This window comes from Nomascus leucogenys, chromosome 2 (assembly GCF_006542625.1).
Source record: "Nomascus leucogenys isolate Asia chromosome 2, Asia_NLE_v1, whole genome shotgun sequence".
Taxonomy (NCBI): Eukaryota; Metazoa; Chordata; class Mammalia; order Primates; family Hylobatidae; genus Nomascus; species Nomascus leucogenys.
Window position 1 is genome coordinate 27,492,362 of NC_044382.1, and position 24,357 is coordinate 27,516,718.

Here is a 24,357-nt window from a genome sequence, read left to right on the forward strand (position 1 = left end):
GAACTGTGCTGGACATGTTGCAGGCATGGTAAGCTCTCAGTCCTCCTATCCTGCTTTTATTATTTTTATTGCCATTGTTTCCTGATTTAATCATCTCAGCCTCACTCATGTGGTAGGTGCCATAATTATCCTGATCCCATGTATTAGGTAACTGAGGCACAGAGAGGATGGCTACTGCCTTAGGTCATACCTAGCATCTGATAGACTCAGCATGGCATTGGCAGGGCCTGTTTTGGAGTTTCCCTAAGCAGGGGCTAGACTTCCTGGTTGTGTTTCCTTCCTGCTCTCGAGTAGCACCCTCTACTACCAGCTGAGGAGACACTAAAGGTGAGGGGCCACAAACTCAGATGCTCTTGGGACCCAGCAGGTGAAGCAAATGACATGTGGCCCTTTGTATACATTTTTAATAATAGCAGGAGGTGAAGACTGTAGCCAACTGCAGAGCCCCATCCTGGCCGGCCAAAGAGGAGGCAGCTGCTTCCGGCTCCAGCCCCTGGTTGACATGAAGGCATACATTGCCAGTTCTTCTTTGGATTCTTCAAGAAAAATTGAAAATCAGAATTATTAAGTAAAAGCTTCCCAGTTATTAAGTATCAACAACTAATTTTTAAATCTGTTGCCCAGACTGGAGTGCAGTGGTTCAGTCATAGCTTACTGCAGCCTTGAACTCCTGTGCTCAAAACCATCCTCCTGCTTTGGTCTCCCTAGTAGCTGGGACTGCAGGTGCATGCCATCATGCCCAGCTTTTTTCTTTTTTTTTCTTTTTTTTTTTTTTTTAGAGATAGGGTCTCACTGTGTTTTCTAGTCTGGTCTCCAACTCCTGGTCTCAAGTGCTCCTCCCACCTCAGCCTCCCAAAGTGCTGGGACTACAGGTGTGAGCCACCGTGTCTGGCCAGCAACTAATTTTTTAAAAAATGGGGTAGAACATGGAGACCAGAGGACAAAATGAGACCATTGGCTTATTCCTTGAAAGAGGATCTCCAAATCCAAAGAGACTCGAGGGGCTGTCTCTGGAGACTGGTCCCACCTGAAATCATTCTTGAGGCAGAGACCAGCGTTCTCACCCCTTAGCCCCCTTTCCCATACTCTCTCTGCCAGCTCTGACTATACTTCCACTCTGTGAGATTTTTTTTTTTTTTTTTTTGCTTTTTCATCTCTAGCTATAACTGTCCAGCTCTGTGCATCAGAGGAGGCTGAGCGGCACCAGAAGGATATAACCAGAATTCTCCAGCAACATGAGGAGGAAAAGAAGAAATGGGCACAACAGGTAAGTCCAGGTGTCCCCACCCCCTGTCTTTCTCCTGCTCAGCTAACTTTGGTGAATCCCAGAGTGAGTGCCTACCTTAGGTTTTTGTTGCTGTTGTAAGAGTCCCTTACTCATTTTGCCAAGAAGGGAGTCCTTTATCTGTTAAACACATATTTTTATCAGGGCACTGTGTGCTGGGCACATTGGTTAAAACAAGCAGAGCTGGCAGCTGCTTTCATGAAGCTGAGAGTCTATTTGGAAAGAGTAAAAGCTGTTGATGCTGCTAGATTAATTGCCTTTCTGGGCCCACCTCACGGTTGGGTGGGACCACAGAACTCGTTCTGGCTGATGCGTTATAGAAAGAAGAACCAGTGTCACTTCTAGGGCAAGCATTTAGTTGCCAGTTCAAGACCCTCAAGGTCTTTCTGTCCAGCTAAGTGACGGGACTGTTGTAATGGCCGCTCCATCAGCCTGATCTCTGGATGATTATCCCTGGATAATCCTGGATAATCCCTGGCAGCAGAGCTCCCTGCCACACAAAATGGGTAGGTTGTGAGGGCAAAATAAACCTTTTAAGCCACTGAGACTTTGCCATTGTTTGTTATGGCAGCATAATTTAGCTTATCCTGACTGAGATGGGACATCAGATGCTAAACGCAGTTACACAGAAATGCTTATTGCAATTAAAAGTGCTATGAAAAGTTTATAGTGCTGTGAAAGGACATAAGAGAACCCTCAACCAAGGCTGTGGGTTCAGAGAAGGCTTCTCGAAAGGGATGACACTGAGGCTTTAAAATTACCCAGAAATGAACATTGAAGGACATTCTACAGAATTTCCAGCCTATATTAGTCAAATGTCAAGGCCATGAAACATGAGGAAAGACTGGGGAACAATTCTAGATTGAAGGACACTAAAATGATGGGATGACTGAATGTAACCTGCAGCCCAGGATTTCCTTTTCCTCATTCTAACTTGGTCACTCATCCTTCGCCTCTCTTTGCCTCCATTTCTTCCTTTACCAGAGGGAGTGGGTAGAGTAGCAAGAAAGATTTGGTGGTGTACACACATTTTCTCTAAATTTTCTTTAGTTTAAATTATAAATATGAAATATGTTCAGGGTAAATATTCAAAATTCTGAAATTTAAAGTCACTTCTTTAAGATGGATCTGGGCCAGGCACGCCTGTAATCCCAGCACTTTGGGAGGCCAAGGCAGGCAGATCACCTGATGTCAGGAGTTTGAGACCAGCCTGGGCAACATGGCGAGACCACCGTCTCCACAAAAATACAAAAATTAGCCCAGCCTGGTGGCGCATGCCTGTAATCCCAGCTACTTGGGAAGCTGAGGCAGGAGAATCGCTTGAACCTGGGAGGCAGAGGTTGCAGTGAGCTGAGATCACACCACTGCACTCTACCCTGGGTGGCAGAGCAAGAATCCATCTCAAAAAAAAAAAAAGGCTCTGTAGTTACAAACTAATCACTCTATTAAATTGCATGGTTATTTATTACTAAAAGATTTTCTGCTAGATTTTATTCACCCAGTCGACTTGTTGGGGGAGATTACTATGTGTGGGGAGGGTACGGCCTCGGCACTGCCAGGGGTACAGGGAGAAATCGGGTCCAGACCCTGCCCTCAGGTGTTCGCTGGGTGGAAGCCTGCAACGAGTGCCCCCACACACATTAAAATGGTCTTAGCTTAGATGCATTTTTCAGAAACACACCTTTTATGAAAGGTAAGTTAACTGTATGCAGCTGCCGGTCTTTAGTTTGTTTTGGTAGAGTTACCATGGTGATGTCATTTGGCCCTGACTCTTACCTGTGGAATTCCTTAACCTTGAGACTTGTAAGGGCCTCAGGTATTGTCATGTTGAGTCCCTTCATTATACAGCGGAGGGAGCTCATTAGACAGGAACTCAGTGGTATGCTGGGGCTAGAACCCCTTTAAGTCATGCCTTGCCTCAGGATATGCCCCATCAGCTGTACCTTACAGGTGGCAAAGGGACTGGAAAACATCTCAAGTGTGGGACAATGAGAAGGGCTGGGAGGATTCAGCCTGGAGAAGAGAAATGTTGGGAACACGGGCCACTGTGCTCAGATCTCTGAGGGGCTGCCTGGGTTGAGGGAACAGTCTGGCTCTGTGTGACCCCAGAGGGCAGATCTGGGACCTGATGGTAGAAGTTGGAGGTCGCTTGCAACAGCAAGCCTTACACAAGCAGAGAAACACCATGGGAGGCTTCCTGCCTTGAGTAAGCATCAGGATTAGAATACTCCTACATCCTTTTCCATGTAGATAATTATATGGGAACCCCCTGCTAAACCCTAAAAAAGGCAAATTCTGCCACGCTTGCTGTGTCTTGGAAGTCTTGTGTCCTCTCTGGGCATGGCATTCCCATCCCTCAGAGGAAGGGTTAGGACTCTGGTCACCAAGTTCCACGCAGGCCCAGGTGAGGGGATAAGAGATGCTGTGCTGATCCTGCTCAACCTTAGTCCTGTCCGGGACTCTCTGCCCCCAGGTGGAGAAGGAAAGGGAGCTAGAGCTTCGGGACAGACTGGATGAGCAGCAAAGGGTCCTGGAAGGAAAGAATGAAGAGGCCCTGCAAGGTAAGGGTAGAGATGTTCCACTGGCTAAGGTGTGGGAGGTGCTTCCTTCTGGCCCCACCTGCCGAGTTCACCTGGGCTCTCCCACTGGTCCCTCCCTGTCTGTCTGATCCACAAGCAATTGACTCAAACCTACAGGATCCTTGGCCCTAGAGGGGTGATGGACTTTTCCTTTGGGGCATGGATTTAAGAGGCTGGCATCAAGCTTTCTTTTTCCTTATTCGAGAGGTATTTTTTTCTTTCCATTTAAAAAGCAATCCATATTTATTAAGGGAAATTTGGAAAACCCAGACAAATAGAAGAATTTTTAAATACACATATTCCATCCCCACGATGATGGTAGCTCTTATTTATTGTTAGATTTATTATTTTGAAAAATAACTGTCTTTCCTCTTATATCACCAAATGTGATCATCATAGAAAATTTGGAAACTGTAGATTAGACAAAAAGATCTTACAGCACAGTGGTTAATGTCTCATTCTTGGCTTGGCATAGTGGCTCACGCCTGTATTCCCAGCACTTTGAGAGTCCAAGGTGGATAGATTGCTTGAGCCCAGGAGTTCAAGACCAACCTGGGCAACATAGCAAGATTCTGTCACTATTAAAAATAAATAAATAGATGATAGATAGATAGATAGATAGATAGACAGACAGACAGACAGACAGACAGACAGATAGATAGATAGATAGCTTGAGCCCAGGAGTTCAAGACCAACCTGGGCAACATAGCAAGATGCTGTCACTATTAAAAATAAATAAATAGATGATAGATAGATAGATAGATAGATAGATAGATAGATAGATAGATAGATAGATTGCATGAGCCCAGGGGTTCAAGACCAACCTGGGCAACATAGCAAGATGCTGTCACTATTAAAAATAAATAGATGATAGATAGATAAGAGGGAGGGAGGGAGATGGATGGATGGATAGATAGATAGATAGATAGATAGATAATCAAACTTTCCAGTTTGGTAAGATAGATGATAGATAGATAGATAGATAGATAGATAGATAGATAGATAGATAGATCAATCTCATTCTCTAGAGCTCCAGTCCCTGGGTCTAAACTTCATCTCCACTGCTTACCAGCTCTGTAACCTTGAAGAAGTTACTTTACCTCCCTAATAGGTTGTTTGTAAGAATTAAACAATTTAATGATAGATAGACAGAGATAGAATTTAGAACAGTGCAAGATACTTAGCAATAATTCTTAGCACTGATTTTATTATTGAGAAAATTTAAATCATAATTCCACCCAGAGTTAGCCACTGTTACCCCTTTGAAATAGATTCCTTCCATTTCTTTTTCTGTATATATACATAGAATATACATCTATACATACACACTTTGGGGAGGGGAGGTAAATTATTTTTTTCACTTTGTGTTGCATTAGCATCCTGTCATTAAATTATTTTTTTCACTTTGTGTTATATTAGCATCCTGTCATAAACATTAAATGATAAATGTCATTAAACATTAAATTTGGTGTAGAAGTCATTAAACTTCTATACCAAGAGTTTTAGTAACTACATAGCATTCCAGTATGCACCCTTGTTCATTTAACTGAGTCCCTTTGTTAGGCATTTAGGTAATTTCAAGATTTTTGTCATTGTTTATAACAGCAATGATACTTACATAATGAACCCCGGTTTTATAAAATCTTTGTCACATTCGTGATTTCAGCGTTAGAATAACATCCTAGTAGAATTGGTGTGGTAAAGTTTATGTATATATATTTTTTATTCTGGTAAAATAGACATAAGATTTACCATTAGTGACATTTAGTACATTCACAGTGCCATCACTCCAAAAGGAAACTCCCACCCACCGAGCAGTCACTTTGTTTGTTTGTTTTGTTTTGTTTTGTTTTTTTGTTTTTTTGTTTGTTTGTTTGAGACAGGGTCTCGCTCTGTTGCCCAGGCTGGAGTACAGTGGCGCAATCTCGGCTCACTTCAACCTCCGCCTCCTGGGCTCAAGCAATTCTCCCTCCTCAGCCTTCTGAGTAGCTACAGGCGCATGCCACCATGCCCAGCTAATTTTTATATTTTTTTGTAGAGATGAGGTTTTGCCATGTTTCCCAGGCAGGTCTCAAACTCCTGGGCTCAAGTGATCTGCCCACCTCGGCCTCCCAAAGTGCTGGGATTACAGGCATGAGCCACCGTGCCCAGCCTAAGCAGTCACTTCTTATCTTGCCACTAGCCCCTGGCAACCACCAATCCACTGTCTGTCTCTATGGCCTTGTCCATTCTGGACACGCATATAAATGGGATTGTATAACCCATATGATCACCCACATCTGACTTCTTTCACCTTGGAATGTTTCCAGGGCTCATCTGTGTTGCAGCATGCATCTACACTTTGTTTCTTTTTATGGCTGGGTAATTTGCCATTGCACAGACACACCACACTCTACCCATTCATCATAAGTTGATGGACACCTAGGCTGCCTCCACCATTTAGCCACTGTAAATAGTGCCACTAGTACAAGCACCTACTTGAACAGCTGTTTTCAGTTCCCCCTGGGTGTACACCCAGGAGAATTGCTAGGTCATATGATCATTCTGTGCTTAACTTTTTGAGCAACTGCCAAACTGTTTTCCAGAGGGGCTGTACCACTTTATATTCCCATCAGCAACCCACAGGAGTTCCAATGGTGGCACGTCCTTTTCAACACTTGTTATTTTCTGCAACACCTGTTGCTATCCTAGTGCATGTAAAGTGGTTTCGCATTGTGGTTGTGATTTGCATTTCCCTAATGCCTAATTCTGTTGAGCATCTTTTCATGTGCTTCTTGGTGACTTGCGTGTCTTCTTTGGAGAAGGTTATGTATGTTACTGATGTTACTGAAATTGACCTTGAAAATGCTTTACTGATTTTTCCTTTCATTATCAGTATTCGCATGACCTTTCCCCAGAATTATTTATCTTCTTAAAACATGGCTGTGGCTGGGTGCGGTGGCTCACGCCTATAATCCCAGCACTTTGGGAGGCCGAGGTGGGTGGATCACAAGGTCAGGAGTTCTAGACCAGCCTGGCCAACATGATGAAACCCCATCTCTACTAAAAAAAAAAAAAAAAAAAATTAGCCTGATGTGGTGGTGTGCACCTGTAATCCCAGCTACTCGGGATACTGAGGAGGCTGAGGCAGGAGAATTGCTTGAACCCGGGAGGCAGAGGTTGCAGTGAGCCAAGATCTCACCACTGTACTCCAGCCTCGGTGACAGAGCAAGACTCCATCTAAAAAACAAAACAAAACAAAACAACAAAACACATGGTTGTGATTATTTTATATGTAGAAGTGTATATCCTGTTCTTTTCATTTAACATTGTATCAAATATGTTTCCAAGTAATTATGCTGCTACTAAAATGTTTATAAAGGCAAGACCATAAAGTACATGGCTTTCCTTATTTCTTGTGAGTCTAGACCTCTAGATCTCAAAACAGCTTTTGCATAATTTTGCCCGTATTTCACATTATGTCCTTAGATTTACCCAGATGCAATAACTAGAACAGAGGTCTGAATGATTTTAAAAATCTTGAAACATATTGCAACATTAGCACACATTATTGCAAACATTGTGAAATGGAATTAAAGTCCTTGCCTGGAAATTGAAGAATTGTGGTTTTGTGGGTGTGGGTGTGTGGGTGTGTGGGTGTGCGTGGTTTTGTTTTTTTTGTTTTGTTTTGTTTTGAGACAGAGTCTCGCTCTGTCCCCCAGGCTGGAGTGCAGTGGCATGATCTCGGTTCACTGCAACAACCTCCGCCTCCTGGGTCCAAGCGATTCTTCTGCCTCAGCCTCCCAAGTAGCTGGGATTACAGGCATCCGCAACCAAGCCTGGCTAATTTTTGTATTTTTAGTAGAGACAGGGTTTCACCATGTTGGCCAGGCTGGTCCTGAATTCCTGACCTCATAATCCGCCTGCCTTGGCCTCCTAAAGTGCTGGGATTACAGGCATGAGCCACCTCGCCCGGCCGAAGAATTGTGTTTTAATGAGACCATACCCTGTTGAACTGGGGCTATCATTCACCCTCCTTGAATCTCGGTTCAGTTTCTCTATCTCTAAAATCTACCTTCTGTACCTCACAAGACTTTATGGGAAAACAACTTTATTCTCCAAGCATTGCTTTGATATTATTTTTAGTGTTACAAATATATTACTAAGAAGAATTTCCTACTGTAAAACCCAGGGGAGAAGAGATTGCCTGTCTTGAGTTCTTCCCATCAGTCAGAATTCTTCTATAGTTATTTTTAAATTGCTTGGCACATATTAAGTGCTACATAAGTTTATAATGAATGAATGAAAGCACAGCATGGTGGAAATATATGAGATTTTGTATGTATGGGGAGAGGTACACAGATAACCAGGAGAGACTAGTGGTGGTTTTCCACATTCGATGACCCTTTGTTGTCTTTTTTTTATTTTTTAAATTATCATATAGTGAAACTGACTCTTTTTGAGGGGGTGTGCTTTTTCATAAATTCTAATGCATGTATAGATTCTTTTTTGTTTGTTTGTTTTGTTTTGAGATGGAGGCTCACTCTGTCACCCAGACTGGAGTGCAGTGGCGCAATCTCGGCTCACTGCAACCTCCACCTCCTAGGTTCAAGCAATTCTTTGCCTGAGCCTCCCGAGTAGCTGGGATTACAGGCACGTGCCACTATGCCCAGCTAATTTTTGTATTTTTAGTAGAGACAGTGTTTCACCATCTTGGTCAGGCTGGTCTTCAACTCTTGACCTCATGATCCACCCGCCTCGGCCTCCCAAAGTACTGGGATTACAGGCGTGAGCCACCGTGCCCGGCCACATTATAGATTCTTGTAATCATCACCACAGTCAGGATACACAACAGTTTTATCACCCCCAAAAAGCTGTCTCAAACTACCCTTGTATTCACATCCTCCTCCCCCCCAACCCCTGGCAATTACTGATCTGTTCTCCATCTCTGTAGCTTTGTCTTTTCTAGGCTATTACATAAATGAAATAATACAATATGATTTTTTATATTGGCTTCCTTCATGCATCATGACGCCTTTGACGTTCATTCCAGTTGTTGCATATCTCAGTAATTCATACATTTTCATTGTGGAGTTATATTCCATTGTTTATTCATTCACTGTTGCAGGACATTTGAGGCAATTATGAATAGAGCTGTTCTAACATTCGTGTGCAGGCTTTGTGTGGACATAGGTTTTCATTTATCTTGGGTGAATACACAGGAGTGGGCTAGGTCATATGATAAATGTATGTTTAGCTTTATGAGAAACAGCTAAACTGTCTTCCAGAGTGACCACTATTTTATATTACCATCTGTGATGTATGAGTTATACTGTTCCTACTTCATGCCAATACTTGTTGTCACTGGTTTTTTATTTTAGCTGTTCTAATAGGTGTGCAGTAATCTTCACCATAGGTTTAATTTACATTTCAATAATGACTCATGTGCTTATTTGCTGTCTACATATCCTCTTTGGTCAAATGTGTGTTCAGGTCTTTTTCCCATTTAAATTAACTTGTGTCTATGTTCATGAGGAATATTGGCCTGTAGTTTTCTTACACTATCTGGTTTTAGTATCAGGATAAAGCTTGCCCCATGTAGTAATGTCCCCTCATCTCTTTCTGGGAGAGATTATATAGAATTGGTGTTATATCATTTTTACATGTTTAATAGAATTTTTCAATGAAATAATCTGTGCTTGGGCATGTCTTTCAAAGTGTTTAACAACAAATTCAATTTCTTTTTAATATTTAAAGGAATTTCAGATTATATACTTCACCTTGGGTGAGTTTTGGTCATTCTTTTTTTTTGAAGAATTGGTACATTCATGTAAGTTGCTGAATCTAGATGCATAGGATTGTTCAGCATATTTCCTTAATATCATTTCATATTTCTGTTGTGTCTGTAGTGATATTTCATTCCCGATATTGGTCATGTGTGTGTTCTCTTTTTTCTTTGTCAGTCTTGCTTGAGGTTATCAATTTTATTAATTATTTCAAAGAACCAGCATTTGGTTTCATTGATTTCCCCACCCCACTCCCCTTATTTTACCATTTTCCATCTCACTGGTTTCTGTTATTTTTATTTCCTTCCTTCTGTGTGCTTGCTTTATATTTGGTTAGCTTTTCTTTTTTTTTTATTTTTATTTATTTTCATTCTTCTTCTTTTTTTTTTCCTGAGACAGGGTTTTGCTCTGTCTCCTAGGCTGGAGTACAGTGTCATGATCATAGCTCAGGGCAGCCTCAAACTCCTGGACTCAAGCAGTCTTCCCACCACAGCCTCCTGAGTAGCTGAGACTATAGGTACCCCACCACACCTAGCCAGCTAATTTTTAAATTTTTATTAGAGGCAGGTCTCTCTCTGTTACCCAGGCTGGTCTCAAATTTCTGGTCTCAGCAATCCTCCTGACTCAGCCTCTCAAAGTGCTGGGATTACAGGTGTGAGTCACTGGGCCTGATCCCTTTTCCTGATTTCTTCAGCTTAGAATATTGATTTGAGACATTTCTCCTTTTCTAATATAAACATTTAAAGCTATAAATTTTCTCCTAAACTCTTCTTTACCTGCGTCCTACAAATTGATGGTTTTATTTTCATTTTGTTGAGTTCAAAATATTTTCAGTCTTATTTTCCTTGAGACTTCCTCTCTGGCATTGAATATGTGGAAGTGTATTTCCAAGTGTTGGGAGATTTTCTGGTTCTCTTTCTGTTATTTGATTTCCAGTTTGATTGCATTACAGTCAGAGAACATAGTTTGTATTTTGCTGCTTTTATAGTTTGTTAAGGTTTGTTTTATGACTCAGGGTATGGTCTATCTTGTTTCATGTATACTTGAAAGGAATGTGTATTCTGCTATCGTTGGGTTGAGTATTTTAGAAATAAATCAATTAGATAAAGTTTGGTTGATGGTAGTATTCAGTTCTATATTCTTGCTGATTTTCTCGCTGTTTTATGTGGAATGCTGAGGAGTGTTGAAGTCTCCAATTATAATGTATATTCGTCTATGTCTCCTTTCAGTTCTTTATCTGCAAATCATAGCTACTATGACTTTCTTTTGATTAGTGTTTCTTTTTCCACCCTTTTACTTATTACCTACCTATAACATCTATTTAAAGTGGGTTTCTTGTAAATAGCACATAGTTAGTTGGTGGGTGGTTTTTTTTTTTATTTCAACTTTAATTTTAGATTCAGGACACACATGCAGGTTTGTTACACAGGTATAGTACATGATGCTGAGGTTTGGGGTATGAATGATCCCATCAGGTGGGTTTTTAAAAACCCATTCTGACATACTCTGTGTTTTATTTGGTATGTTTAAGCCATTTAATTTACTGTTTTTATCGATAATGTTGATGTTCATAATGTTGGGTTGAGGTCTACCATTTTAGGATGTGTTTTCTGTTTGTTCTCGTTGATCTTTATCCTGTTTTCCCTTTCCTGCTTTTTTTTGGAGTATTTGAACATTTTTTAGTATTCCATTTTAACTTATTTATTGTCTTTCTTACTGTATCTTTGTATTTTTTTTAATGGTTACTCTAAGAATTACAATATACTTAACAATCTACTTAGAGTTGCTTTTTTTTTTTTTTTTTTTGAGACAGAGTCTTGCTCTGTCACCCAGGCTGGAGTGCAATGGCATGTGCTGGACTCATTGCAAACTCTGCCTCCTGGGTTCAAGCGATTCTCCTACCTCAGCCTCCCAAGTATCTGAAATTACAGGCACCCACCACCAGGCCCAGCTAATTTTTGTATTTTTAGTACAGACCGGGTTTCACCATGTTGGCCAGTCTGGTCTGGAACTCCTGACCTCAGATGATCCACCCACCTTGGCCTCCCAAAGTGCGGGCATTACAAGTGTGAGCCACCATGCCCAGCCTAGAATTGCTATTTTACCACATCTGATGGAATGCAGAAAGCTTACCATCATGTAGGTTCCTCTGTTCTCCCCCATTTTTGTTACATTTATCTCATGTATTACATCTACATACATCTAATGCCCCATCAGACAAGGTTATAATTTTTGCATTTAATCATCAATCATATTTTAAAGAGCTCAAGGGAAGAACAGTCTATTGTATTTACTTAGGTCTTTACCAGTTCTGTTATTCTTCCTACATTCTTGAAGTTTCAAGTTTCAAGTTTCCCTCTGGTTTCATTTGAAGAATTTCCTTTAGTAATTCTTTTAGAGCACGTTTGCTGGTGATGAATTCTAAGTGTCCTTCATCTGAGAATGTCTCAATTTAATCTTCTTTCCTGAAGGATATTTTCACTACATATGGGATTCTGGGCTTTTTGTTTTGGTTTTGTACTCCAAAAGAAAGCAGGAAAGGGAAAACAGAGCATAAAGATCAGCGAGAACAAACAGAAAACACATCCTAAAATGGTAGACCTCAACCCAGTATTATGAACGTCAACATTTTCCAGCAGTTTTTAAATTTTTTTCTGCTGGTCCCTGAGGTTTCTGATGAGAAACACACAGTTATTCAAGCTCTTGTTGCCTATACGTAGTGTACCATTTTTATCTGGTTCCATTCCACACCTTTTCTGTGTCATTAGCTTTTGGAAATGATGTTGTCTGGGTGCGGATTTCTTTGGGCTTACTTTGGAGTTCAGTGATCTTATTTAATCTGTAGGTTTATGTTTTGGCAAGTTTGTGGAATATTCAGTCATTCTTTCTTCAAATTTTTTTTTTTTTGCACTGCACCCTTTTTCCTCTAATTCTTTCACTGTGATGATAGAAATGTTATCTATTTGGGCATTATCTTACAGGTCTCTGAAGCTCCGTTCATTTTTTTTTCTAATCTTTTTTTCTCCTCTATTGTCCAGATCAGATAATTTCTATTGATCTATCTTGAAGTTCACTGGCTCTTTCTTATCATCTCATCTCCATTCTGCTATTGATTTCACCTAGCAAGTTTTTATTTCACTTATTATACTTTTTAGTTCTAAAATTTCCTTTTGGTTCTTCTTATTAACTCTATTTATTGCTAAGACTTTCTATTTTTCTATTATTCCTAAAAGTATATTCACTCTTACTTTCCTTTTCTCTTTTTCCTTCTTGCTGTCAGTGGCAGAATACCCATACTTATTGGAGTCTTTTTATACTGATTACCATAAAAACTCTGTTACTAATTCCTACATCTATAGGATCTCAGTTTAGGCATCTGTTGAATATCTTTTCTCAAGGGAGTTTTTTTTTCTGCTTCTTTTTAGGCTGAGTAATTTTGTATTATATGCTGAGAAATTTGGGGTTGTATCCTGGACATTTTAAATATCTAAATACATGAGATTCTGGGTTTGTTTAAATCTGTTGGGTCAGTGGTACTTCAAATTCTGGTCTTCTTGCTCAGTCTGCTGCTACCATTTACTTTTCAGACTGCAAAAAACTGCAGAATTCATTCTGTCCAGGTTTTATAGCTACGTTCAGTAGGAAAAACTGGATGGAGTGTGCTTCCTTCATCTTACCTGAAACCAGAACCCGTCTTGATAGGCAAATTAACAAATTAGGCCAATAATTTTAAAAAGTTAAGGCTGTAATTTTTATATGATAAATTGATATTATATATTGAGAAATATTATATATTGATAAATTCTTATCAATTTTTTACTACTCTATCACAGTTATATTACTGAACATTATTTTTTCTTTTTTTTTTTTTTTTTGGAGAGAGAGTCTCTGTTGCCCAGGCTGGAGTGCAGTGGCATGATCTCAGCTCACTGCAACTTCTGCCTCCCGGGTTGAAACCATTCTCCTGCCTCAGCGTCCTGAGTAGCTGGGACTACAGGCTTGCGCCACCATGCCGAGCTAATTTTTGTATTTTTAGTAGAGACAGAGTTTTGCCATGTCGGCCAGGCTGGTCTCAAACTCCTGGCCTCAAGTAAGCCTTCCACCTCAGCCTCCCAAAGTGCTGGGATAACAGGCATGAGCCACTGCACCCGGCCTTGAACATTATTTTTTTCATCACTGCCAGATACCTGGCTCTTTGGCTGTATTAAACTTTCCTGTCTCCTCTGTTCTATTTCCCATTCTGCCCATTGATTGTCAGTTGCCTATTGTCTTTTTTCAACTGAGACAAGGTTGGAATTTTCCAAAAGGAACTTTATGAAGGAGATGGGATGATACATACAACTGTATTGATTTGGGGAATGACGATAATTTCAGCTGTGTACAGCACCGCCCTGTCTGTAAAGCCCTTGCACGTCCTTCTCATGTGATCCTCAAATGACCCCTTTGAGACAATCAGACCCAGTTTATTGATCCCATTTCACAGTTGAGGTAACAGGACTTTTAGATGTCTGATGTGATCTTCTCAAGGTCTCTCCATTTTGGAAAGGCAGAGCCAGGACCAGGTGGATTTCCTAGCCACAAATCCAATGTACTTACTGCAGTTTTGTGCTTTAGTTTGACGACTAAGGATTTAATGATTTTGTGATTTGGCTAATCCAGTTTACAAAGCATCGTCCTATGCATTTTCCATGGCCCGAAGTGGTCTTAGGTGAACATGCTTGCTGCAAGATCTTTGGATCTTAGCCTTAGTGAGGTGTGGATGGCACCCGCAATCTGGTAGTGTTCCTCCCAGGCTATAGTTTATTTCAATTTCCATGAGGTTTTATTAAATACCTAGTACATTTCTGGCACAGCCCCCAAGCAAGCCTAGGAGACAGAAGGATGAATAAGACCGTTCCTAGACTCCTGGCCTCTATGGGCCCCAGTTAATCATCTGAACCTTCCTGGCCGTCAAGGGGCCTGCCAGAAAGCTTTGGGGAGAAGTGTCTGAGCTTATGGAGTTCTCCTTTCCCTACAGTCCTCCGGGCCTCATATGAACAGGAGAAAGAAGCGCTTACCCAGTCTTTCCAGGAGGCCAGTGCTATCCAGCAGGTGAGAGGGGCTGGGTCGTGTCGGTCTCGGATGAGGGTAGGCGAGGACCAGTGGAAAAGCAGCGTGGAGCCCCAAGGCAGCCAAAACTGATTACATGTGCCTAGGAGTGACGGGCTAAGGTGATTGTCTTCTGTGTATCCAGGCCCCTGGATGTGGTAACCAGGCTATTAGCTCAAGAGGACTGAGTGTGAAATTGAGTTGGGCCTATTTTTCCAGGGACTACTGGGGAGATCTTGGAGAGGCATGGGCCAAGTGCCACAGTGTGATTAGATTCATGGGTGGATGCACAGGGACCTGTGGAAGGATGCAGGGAAGCATCTGACTCAATGTGGCTGTGCAGGAAAGATTTCCTAGAGGGAGTGAGATCTAAGCTGGAGTCTGAAGGATGGGTTGGAATTCTTTGGTAAAGAAGGGTAGGAAGGGTGCCTCAGGCAGAAAAAAAGCAATGTGTTCAAAGACATGGAGGAAGAAGGAAAAATATGGAATACCTGAGGAACTGAAAGATGTCCAGGATGCCTGGGGTATGAGTTTCAGTGGGAGAGGGGACTAAGGCTAAGAAAGTGAGCAAGGGCCAGAGTGGGAGCCAGTGAGCCACCTTAAGTGGTTGTGCCCTATCCTAACGGTAATGATCACGGTTCAAGTAGAGGAAGTTCTTGGCAGTAAAACAGTTTGGAGATAAGAATTTACCCTGCAGCTGGGGGAGTATTGTGATGTTTGGCTGGAGGAGAGGATGTATAGAAGGAGCAGTGAGAGGCAAGCTTGGAAAAATTCATTGAGCCTAGTTTTGATGGGTTTTGAATGCCAGGCTAACAATGATCTTTTATAGCAGGACACTGTCCCCTACAGTATGGGGAGCCATTAAAGGCATTAAAGCAAGAGGTGGGGTTGGTATGTTCCTTTCCTCTCCTCTCCTTCTCCCTCTCCTTCGTCTCCTTCTCCCTCTCTTTCTCCTTCTGCCTCTCCTTCTCCTTCTCCCACTCCTTCTCCCTCTCCCTCTCCCTCTCCCTCTCCCTCTCCCTCCCCCTCCTCTTTCTCTCCCCCTCCCCTCCCCCTCCTTCGCCCTTTCCCATTCCTTCTCCCTCTCCCCCTGCCTCCCCCTCCCCTCCCCTCTTCTTTTCTTTTCTCTTCTTTCTTTCTCTTTCCGGCATGCAATTTTGCACTGAAAGGGCTGATAGATCTCAAGCAGTGATCGAAGTATGTTGATCTTGCATTGTCATGTAGGTAGCCCAAAGACAGATTGAAGAACCCAAAACTGTTCTCCCTCTGGAATGTGGCAAAGTTCACCTATAGCCTTTATGAGGCAGGCTTTGATTGTCTCCGCCCCACTCCCTGCTCCAGGAGAACATAGACAGACTGACCTCACAGCTGGAGGCTTTCCAGGCCAAAATGAAGAGGGTGGAGGAGTCCATTCTGAGCCGAAACTATAAGAAACATATCCAGGTAGGTGGCAGCACCCTGGGGGCTTTTCCTCCTTGAATCTCCAGGGAGGTCAGGGCCAGGAAACAGGAAAGACCAGTCCTTCTTCAAGGACAAGACTCAGACCTGACACTCTTACCTACACAAGGGCCTGGAAATAAAAGGCCCAGAGAGCAGCATCTGGAATAGTAAAGTGCTCACATTCTGGATTCAGAGAGAACTAGGTGCACATAGCAAACCTGCCACTTAGCACAAGTGACTCAACCTATCTGAGCCACAGTCTCCTCATCTGTGGTGCTAGTACATGTCTCAAAAGATGTTATTCGGATACGGGGAGATAAAGCATATTAAGCACTTAACATGGGCTGAGAGAGGAAGGCGGGTGACTTGTGAAAGTCCAACTATGAGTTTCTGGCAGAATGGAGAGGAGGGAGGTAGCCTACTGGCCTAATGAGGTCACTCTGTCCCTGTCTAGGATTATGGAAGCCCCAGCCAGTTCTGGGAGCAGGAGCTGGAGAGCTTACACTTTGTCATCGAGATGAAGAATGAACGTATTCATGAGCTGGACAAGCGGCTGATCCTCATGGAAACAGTGGTCTGTGGCTGGGAGTGGCTAGGGGATGCAGCATTAGGCTCCTGCTTTCTTGGTGTTTCCATTGTAAAGCATGCAGAGGGGAGGCGGTTTGAGGAGGTCCCAGCCTAGTTCACTCAGCTTTGACCTGCCACCTGTGCTGACCACTGAGCATGGTCTGTGGCCAGGCTGGGTCAAGCAGTGGCTCCTTATCATCGAGTCCTGTGCCTTTCGAGGCCACTGACGTTGCTGTAGCTTGGGTGACACTAGGGCAGGTAGCATTGAGAACACGGGAGGACAGAAGCCTCAGAAACCCTAGGGTTGAATCTAAGCAGAGATTATGTTGCTGTGGAAGAAGTCTCCTTGGCCTCCTGTGTGCCATACAATTTATAATTAAAAAAATAAAACTAAGGAGTTAACAAAAAGCTGCTGACTTTTAATTTTGCCACAGGAGAATGTTTAAAAAAAAAAAGTCTTACAGGCACTACCACCTCATGTCACCATCCGTTCTTTTCTCAGGAAGGAAAGAGGATGGGACGGAGATGGGGAGCCAGGGTGTGTGCCCAGGGAGCCCTGGGGGCTTGAGTCATGTGACATGGAATCACCCACACGGCTTTATTTTAATCAGATCATCTCAAACATTCCCTGTAGATTTGGTTCGCTCATTTTTGGGGAAACACATAACAGACAAACTTAATTTTATTTACATAGATCATATCCTTCTGACTTTTGGAGAACAAAACACATTCTTTCTTCCATGAACTCATGGTGATATGAGATGATAGGGCCTGTAATTTTTTTTTTTACCATTCTCCTGTGGCAAAAAGCCAGCAGCCCTTTGTTAACTTTCTAGTTTTATTTTTTTCTAAGTTACCTTATTGCTCCATGAAATGTAACATCTAGTCTAGAATGAATCAGTGCTTTCGGTGACCACAGATAAGAGGAAGGTGACAGCACACATCGTGCAGCGTGAGTTTGGCAGCGTTCTGAGCTCATTCTCATTGTTATAGAAAGAGAAAAATCTGATATTGGAGGAAAAAATCACGAGCCTGCAACAGGAGAATGAGGACCTCCATGTCCGAAGCCACAACCACGTGGTCCTGTCAAGGTAGCTGCCTTCCTGCCTCCTTTCCTCCCATCCCCACCCTTTTTGCCAAAATTTCCAGCTGGGAGAGTCTTAGATGGGCCTGAAGAATGGACTGACAGGTGGGCCCAGGGCCTATTTAGGGAATGTGGCTCCTCTTTCCCTGGGAGTCAAGAAACCCAAGGGGGCAGCTCTGCTCGGAAACCAAAGTCCCAATGCCTTGATTAGCATCTGTTTGTCTCTGTCCTGGCTGAGTGTACTCCGTGGGAAAGCCCAATATAGGGAAGAGGAAACAGGAAATTTATAGTGCACCAGGTCTAAGTGGAATGAATCAGTTCTTAGGGCTTAGTAAATAAGAGCTAGTATCATGTGTCAAACATAATTTATTGAATACTGTACATATTTTCTCATCTAATCCTCATAATTACTGTAAGAGCTGGGTCCTATTCTTCTTCTTCTTCCCGTTTTACAAATGAGGAGATTGAAATTTAAGAAGAATGAATAACTTATTCAAGATTATATAGCTAAGTGGTAGAGCAGAGATTTGGAGCAGCTCAGAACCGCCTGCCTGTCTGTGAGGCCCCCGCTCCTTGGTCAACACATTGAATTGCCTCTTGTATACAGGCCAACAAGGAGGGCAGTGGGGACCCTGCAGCAGGCTGCTGGTCCATCTAAGGAAGGCTTCCTGGGGGAATGGGTTGGTCTCTGTGGCAGCTGCTCCCAGTAGGCAACCCTGGGCTCTGTGTGCATCCACAGGCAGCTCTCAGAAGACCTGCTTCTCACGCGTGAGGCCCTGGAGAAGGAGGTGCAGCTGCGGCGACAGCTCCAGCAGGAGAAGGAGGAGCTGTTGTACCGGGTCCTTGGGGCCAATGCCTCGCCTGCCTTCCCCCTGGCCCCTGTCACTCCCACTGAGGTCTCCTTCCTCGCCACATAGGGTGCAGGGCCTGGGCCCATCACAACGCCTGAAGTCACAGCTCCTTCCAGGGTTTTTCTGGAGAAGACAGCAGGAGCCTCTCAGTTCTTTTCCAGGAAGGAACGAGGGTGGGAGCGAGATGGGGAGCCTGGGTGTGTGCCCAGTGAGCCCTGGGGCCTTGGGTTACATGGAATCACTCACAGGGTTTTGGAGACCCCGAGAAGCGTCTTCCCTTGAGTTGGCCGAGGGAATAAGCAAGAGGAGACATTTCCTCCCTCCCCCAGAACTCTGTCCCAATCCGAGAAGTTCCGAGGCTTTCCCAGGGGCAGCCTGTGTCATGTTGGCCGTTTGACATAAAGGAGACAGCCCCTGGTCTCAGCTTGTCAGCTCTGCTGCCAACTCGCTGACTTGTCAACTTCCTCTAGGTGTTCCCACTCCACCCTGGCCTGCTCAGAGCCTCAGTTTACCCCTGCATTAAAATGGTGGTGGGACTGTTAAAAGGACTCTTATGTCACTGCAGTGTCCCATTCTAGGATTGTCTGAAGGCCAGAGTAGGGGTTGGGGGCAGTGTGGACAAACCCTGCAAATCAGAGTGAGGAAGGTGAGTGACGGGGAGGGGGTCTCTGAAGGCCCTTGGGGCTGACAGGGCCAGGCAGCCTCCCCAGCTGAGCACCATTCCTGGGCCAGAGTCAGGTCCACCAAGGGACAGTAGCCAGAGCTCCTCTTCCTTTACCAGGCAAGGCGCATCCCCTCAGCCTTCCTGGCCCTTCAGTCTTGGTGCCACCTGGGCACAGGGGCAAGCTTGGTGGTTCTGAGTCCATTCATCTGTCAGAGCTGGAACCTCATCCCTGCACAGATGAGGAAACTGAGGCATGGAGCAGTTCCCAAGAGTCAAATCTAGATCTCATCTGTCATCCAGGTCTTATCCTTTGCTCTGTTTTTCTCTTCAGGCTCTGGAAAAGCAGATCTGTGACTTAATCTCCCTGACTTAATCTTCCTCTCCCTGGCCCTCACCCACTTAGTTTCTTTTTCACTCCTGCTCCCTGCCTTAACTCCTCCTCCCACTGCCCGTGATCCCAGGCCCAGGCTTTTACAACCTGGTGCTCAGCTTCCCCGTCAGTGACAAGGGGTGGCTAGAGTAACTAACCTCAGCAGGCCGTCCAGTCCTGATAGTCTGTGGATTTCAGATCCTTCTCAGGAAGCTTCATGTCTACTGGAGACTATAATTATAACTCCTGTTCTGCTTACAGCATTTGCATCAAAGGCTTTCCATACCCCTCCCTCGCCTGGTCCTCATAAGATCCTTGAAGCAGGTTCCTATTCCTCATTGGCAACACGGCAAACAGATCACAGGAGTCAAAGGGCCTTGCTCAAGGTCCCCAGCTTCAGCCCCAGGCCCTAAGCCAGCATCAGAACAGTCAATCTGCATTTTTCATCAGTCATTCTATAGTGACATCATCCCAGACTGCCTTCTGTATTCCCCTGTGTACAGTCTCCTTCTGTTTCTAGGTTTAGAAGTTCAGAGGTGACTGTGTTTCTTCATTTCCACGGCCAAATGGGGGAAGAGGTGAGGCTAGGGGAGTGGTGTGCTGATTCTCCAGCCATGGTCAGACAGGTCATCCGGGAGCCTCGAGGAAAGCCCTGGAGGGAATCACACGTGGACTTTTTCATGAAGCTTTTTGCAAAGCACAGCTGCGATACACTAGTTTGTTGAACTAATGTCCAGGAGTAGACATGATTGGTGGCCAGGTTATTTGGGGACACCTAAACAGATCAGCAACCTGAATGACTTCTCAGAACCTTTAATATGCCAATGTGTGTGGCAAACTTACAAGAAGGGAGCTAAGTATCCAGCCTCTCTCAAACCTTTTTGAGCAAAGCTTCTGTCCCTCCCACACCTCTCACCTCACAGGCACATCAGGCTGCAGAATGCGCTTTAGAAAGCATTGTTTTAGTCCGGGCGCGGTGGCTCACACCTGTAATCCCAGCACTTTGGGAGGCCGAGGCGGGTGGATCACAAGGTCGGGAGATTGAGACCATCCTGGCTAACACGGTGAAACCCTGTCTCTACTAAAAAAATACAAAAAATTAGCTTGGTATGGTGGTGGGCGCCTGTAGTCCCAGCAACTCTGGGGGCTGAGGCTGGAGAATGGTATGAACCCGGGAGGCGGAGCTTGCAGTGAGCCAAGATCCCACCACTGCACTCCAGCCGGGGTGACAGAGTGAGACTCCGTCTCAAAAAAAAAAAAAGAAAAAAGAAAGCATTGTTTTAATTGAGAGGGGCAGGGCTGGAGAAGGAGCAAGTTGTGGGGAGCGAGGCTTCCCTCATGCAGCCTGTGGTGGTTGTGGGAAGGAGATCAACTTCTCCTCACTCTGGGACAGACAATATATGGAAACTCTAAAAAGAACATGCGGCACCTTATTTATGTGGCTTCTGTGTTTTTCTGGGAGAGGGGGGAGGTGGGTCTTCACAAGGACTTCTGCCAGTGGTGGGGATCTCTGAAGAATAAATCTGGGGCCTCGGTAGCCCACTCATGGTTCTGGGCACCCTCCTCAAGTACCAGAGCCCCGCTGGCCCTTGCTTTGCCCTAATTGTGGATGTGGGGCCTGGGGCTAGGTTGAAGGCTGGATTAAAGGATGGCCTTCAAAATAGACCAAGGCTTGGAGTGAGGCCGAGGTTGAAATAAGTGGTGAAAACAGAGGGATGGGGTGAGAGAGTGCGAGGAATGAATGAGAAGGTACCTTCTGCACTGCAGGACCCCTCTTTGGCATCAGAAACACTGAGGTTCCCACAGGTGCCTACCCCTGCTTCTGCCTATTGCTCCATATCCAGATGCCTGTGGCCAGGGAGGGAGCTAGGAAGGGGTAGAGGAGACACGACAACCTCGAGTCACGTGGACATGGGTGGTGGCCAAACCAGTGCTCTGAAGGTTGGTGGCCCAGCAGGTGTAGACACCAGCATCCCTGGCCCAGGTCTCCTCCACATACAGGGTGCCCTCTGCCTGCTGCTGTACCTGGCTCTCCCCGTGTACCACATGGGCCCGTTCACTGATGTAGAGTGGTCAGCCCAATGGTAGGGGATAAAAACAGACTGTCCATCAGCTGCCCCAGGTGCATCTCTGACTCACGCACCAGGGTCAGGTAAGAGGCACCATTTATCCCTTTGGGGAAAGGAGAAGTGACTTGCCCAAGGTCACACTTCAGCTTGGTGTCAGAGCACCTTAAAGGCCAGGTTCTTTGTGAAAAACGTTAAACTCAAGTCTGCAGAGAGAAGCTGGGGTTCCCTCCCCTACTCAAAGAGTGTCCAGAGGTAACTCAGTCCAGGGAAGTACTTCCCAATGTGGGTTTTGTGGCCCTCTGCTTCTGTAGGGATGCTACCTCCTCAAAGGAAAGGAAGGGGAATAATTTTACTACCAAAAGTGTTTCGGAAACATTAAGAAAAGCAAAGTGAAATTGGGTAGACTCCGACCACTGAGTCTGTTACGTGTACCTGTGTATTTTGAATCTCCAAGACAGGTAATGGTTATAAGAGGAAGTGAGGTAGGGTGGGAGGGAACTTTCTGGTATTCCACCCTTCTAAAGAACATGTTGGGAAAATCCTGGTAAAGCCAAGCCAGTGTCTCCCGACCATCTGTATGCTCCTTTCCCCTTCTTGGGTCTCAGTTTCCTCTTCTGACAAGTTTGGAGAATGATCCCTTACCCCTTTCAACTGCTAAGGCCTCTGTGGAGTTCACCTTTATCACATCTTTGCAGCCACTGCAGGGAATGGAGAGATGAACTCGAGAAGTAGCTATGTGCTAGCTCAGGCTACACAAATGACTGGAGCGAGGTGAAGCCAGAGTATTTTAAGTTCAGGGGCAACAGGGCATCCTCACTGGGTTCCACTCGCCTCCTTTTCAGGGCTACTGATAGTGGTAATCTTACCAAGTCACAGCTTGCAAAGCACCTTGTTTCCCTATCCTATACTTTTCTTAAACGGCCTCCAGCTGGGTGATAGCCCCTCATGGGTCTTTCTGAGCCACGCTTTCCCTGGGACCCACACAAGATCAGCTCACTGCTCAGATGTCATTGATGGCTCCTGGGAGTCTCAAAAATGATACTTGAGTTCCTGGGCCCACATGCTCCCCTGCATTCTCCACAGGTGGCAGTGGTGGGACAGATGAGTCTCTGGGTCTCATGTGAGTGTGACATGTTCGCCCTTATTCTTTCTCCTGGTACCACAGGTCTGGGTTTCCCCCCTCCCCCTCCACAAGGCTCCTATCAAATTCCAGCTCTTCCAGGATGTCCTTTTACAAATTCCTCAGGTCCTCCATGTTGGTAACATAACTTTTAGCACAGCTGTTCTCCAGATGTTTGAACTTCATGGGAGTAAGTTCTTTGAGAAGAAAAAACACTACCTTTCCAACACCGCTTGGGAAGGTCTGATCTCACAACAGATGCCAAGGAAACAGTTGCTAACGTTCATCTCCTGTTACACATACACACCCAGCCACAGAGCCTGAGCATTTGCTCCAGCCCCATCTTTGTGTGGCTGAGGCCAGTCTGGTCTCGGCTTGAATGTCACCTCGGAGATGACTCCCTAACCACTATATCTTAGGTAGACCCTATCACATTGCCCTGTTTTATGCTCATCGTATCATTTGGCATTGTCTACATCGTCACTTTTGTCCATATTTCACTTCTCCTCCCTGCTTAGATGATAAACTTGCAGATAGCAGAACCCATCTCTTTTAGACTCATCCTCATAACCTTAGTACCTAGTCCAGTGTCTGGCATGTGGCAAGTGCTCATTTCTGGTTAAATTAAGAAAGGAACAAATTATGCATTCTTACACAGTAATCTGAGAAGTTACTATTTGACAGATGAGAAAACTGGGGCCCAGAAAAGGGAAGTGATTTGCCCCAGGTCACTCAGAGAAGCAGCATCAGAGTTGGGACCAGAATCCAGGTTCATCAGATTCCCAGTCAGGCAGTAGCTCCATCCCACCATGATTACTCTTGGTCCTAACTAATCCTTCACTCCCACCTCCCTGCCCCAACGCTCCACCACCATGTACACACATACACACAGCCTCCATTACCCGCTGCTTACCTTCTGCCCTGAATATCCCTAGCTAAAGTCCACAGCAATCTCTGGCTCGCCCAGAACCATGCAGGTCACACTAAAGTTTTCTCCTAGTTATACTGATGTTGCTGAAGCTTGGTTGGTGGGTTTGGGGGAGGAAGATGGGTCTGCCATGGTTAAGAGGGTAGAGAAGTTAGAGACAAACATGTTGACTTGATTGTTAGAATTGTTGAATTGATGGTAGAGGGATGGAGAGATGGATGAATAGAATGAATGGGCAGAATGGCTAAATGGGTAGAGGGTGAATGGTTGAGGTGGCTGAATTAATAGAGGATGTGTAGATGTATGAATGGGTAAAATGAATTAATGGAGTATGGGTAGGTGATGGAATGATTGACTGATGGAGGATTCATGCATGGAACAGTTTGACTTGATTGTGAATAGGTCAATGGATAGAAAGGCTGACCTTGTACCAGCTGGTTCCATGGCTGATCGGCTGGCTGGACAAAATGGCTGACTACATGGAGAGTCATCGAAAGCTGATGTTGTTTAGAGCTCCATAATCCACAGAGCCGAAACCAGAGGTTCC

General features: G+C 44.5%; 1 protein-coding gene across 1 annotated transcript in view; it reads left to right on the forward strand.

Annotated features, from left to right (window-relative positions):
- CCDC69 (coiled-coil domain containing 69) overlaps positions 1–21,126 on the forward strand; it is a 42,811-nt gene extending 21,685 nt beyond the window's left edge. Inside the window, exons 3-9 of the mRNA XM_003266672.2 lie at positions 1,161–1,267; positions 3,759–3,846; positions 14,647–14,720; positions 16,059–16,160; positions 16,612–16,731; positions 17,718–17,815; positions 18,548–21,126. Of these exons, the coding sequence (XP_003266720.2) occupies positions 1,161–1,267; positions 3,759–3,846; positions 14,647–14,720; positions 16,059–16,160; positions 16,612–16,731; positions 17,718–17,815; positions 18,548–18,725 (767 nt within the window). The 3' untranslated portion in view covers positions 18,726–21,126. The remainder of the gene's footprint in view (positions 1–1,160; positions 1,268–3,758; positions 3,847–14,646; positions 14,721–16,058; positions 16,161–16,611; positions 16,732–17,717; positions 17,816–18,547) is intronic.
- Positions 21,127–24,357: the final 3,231 nt, after the last annotated feature.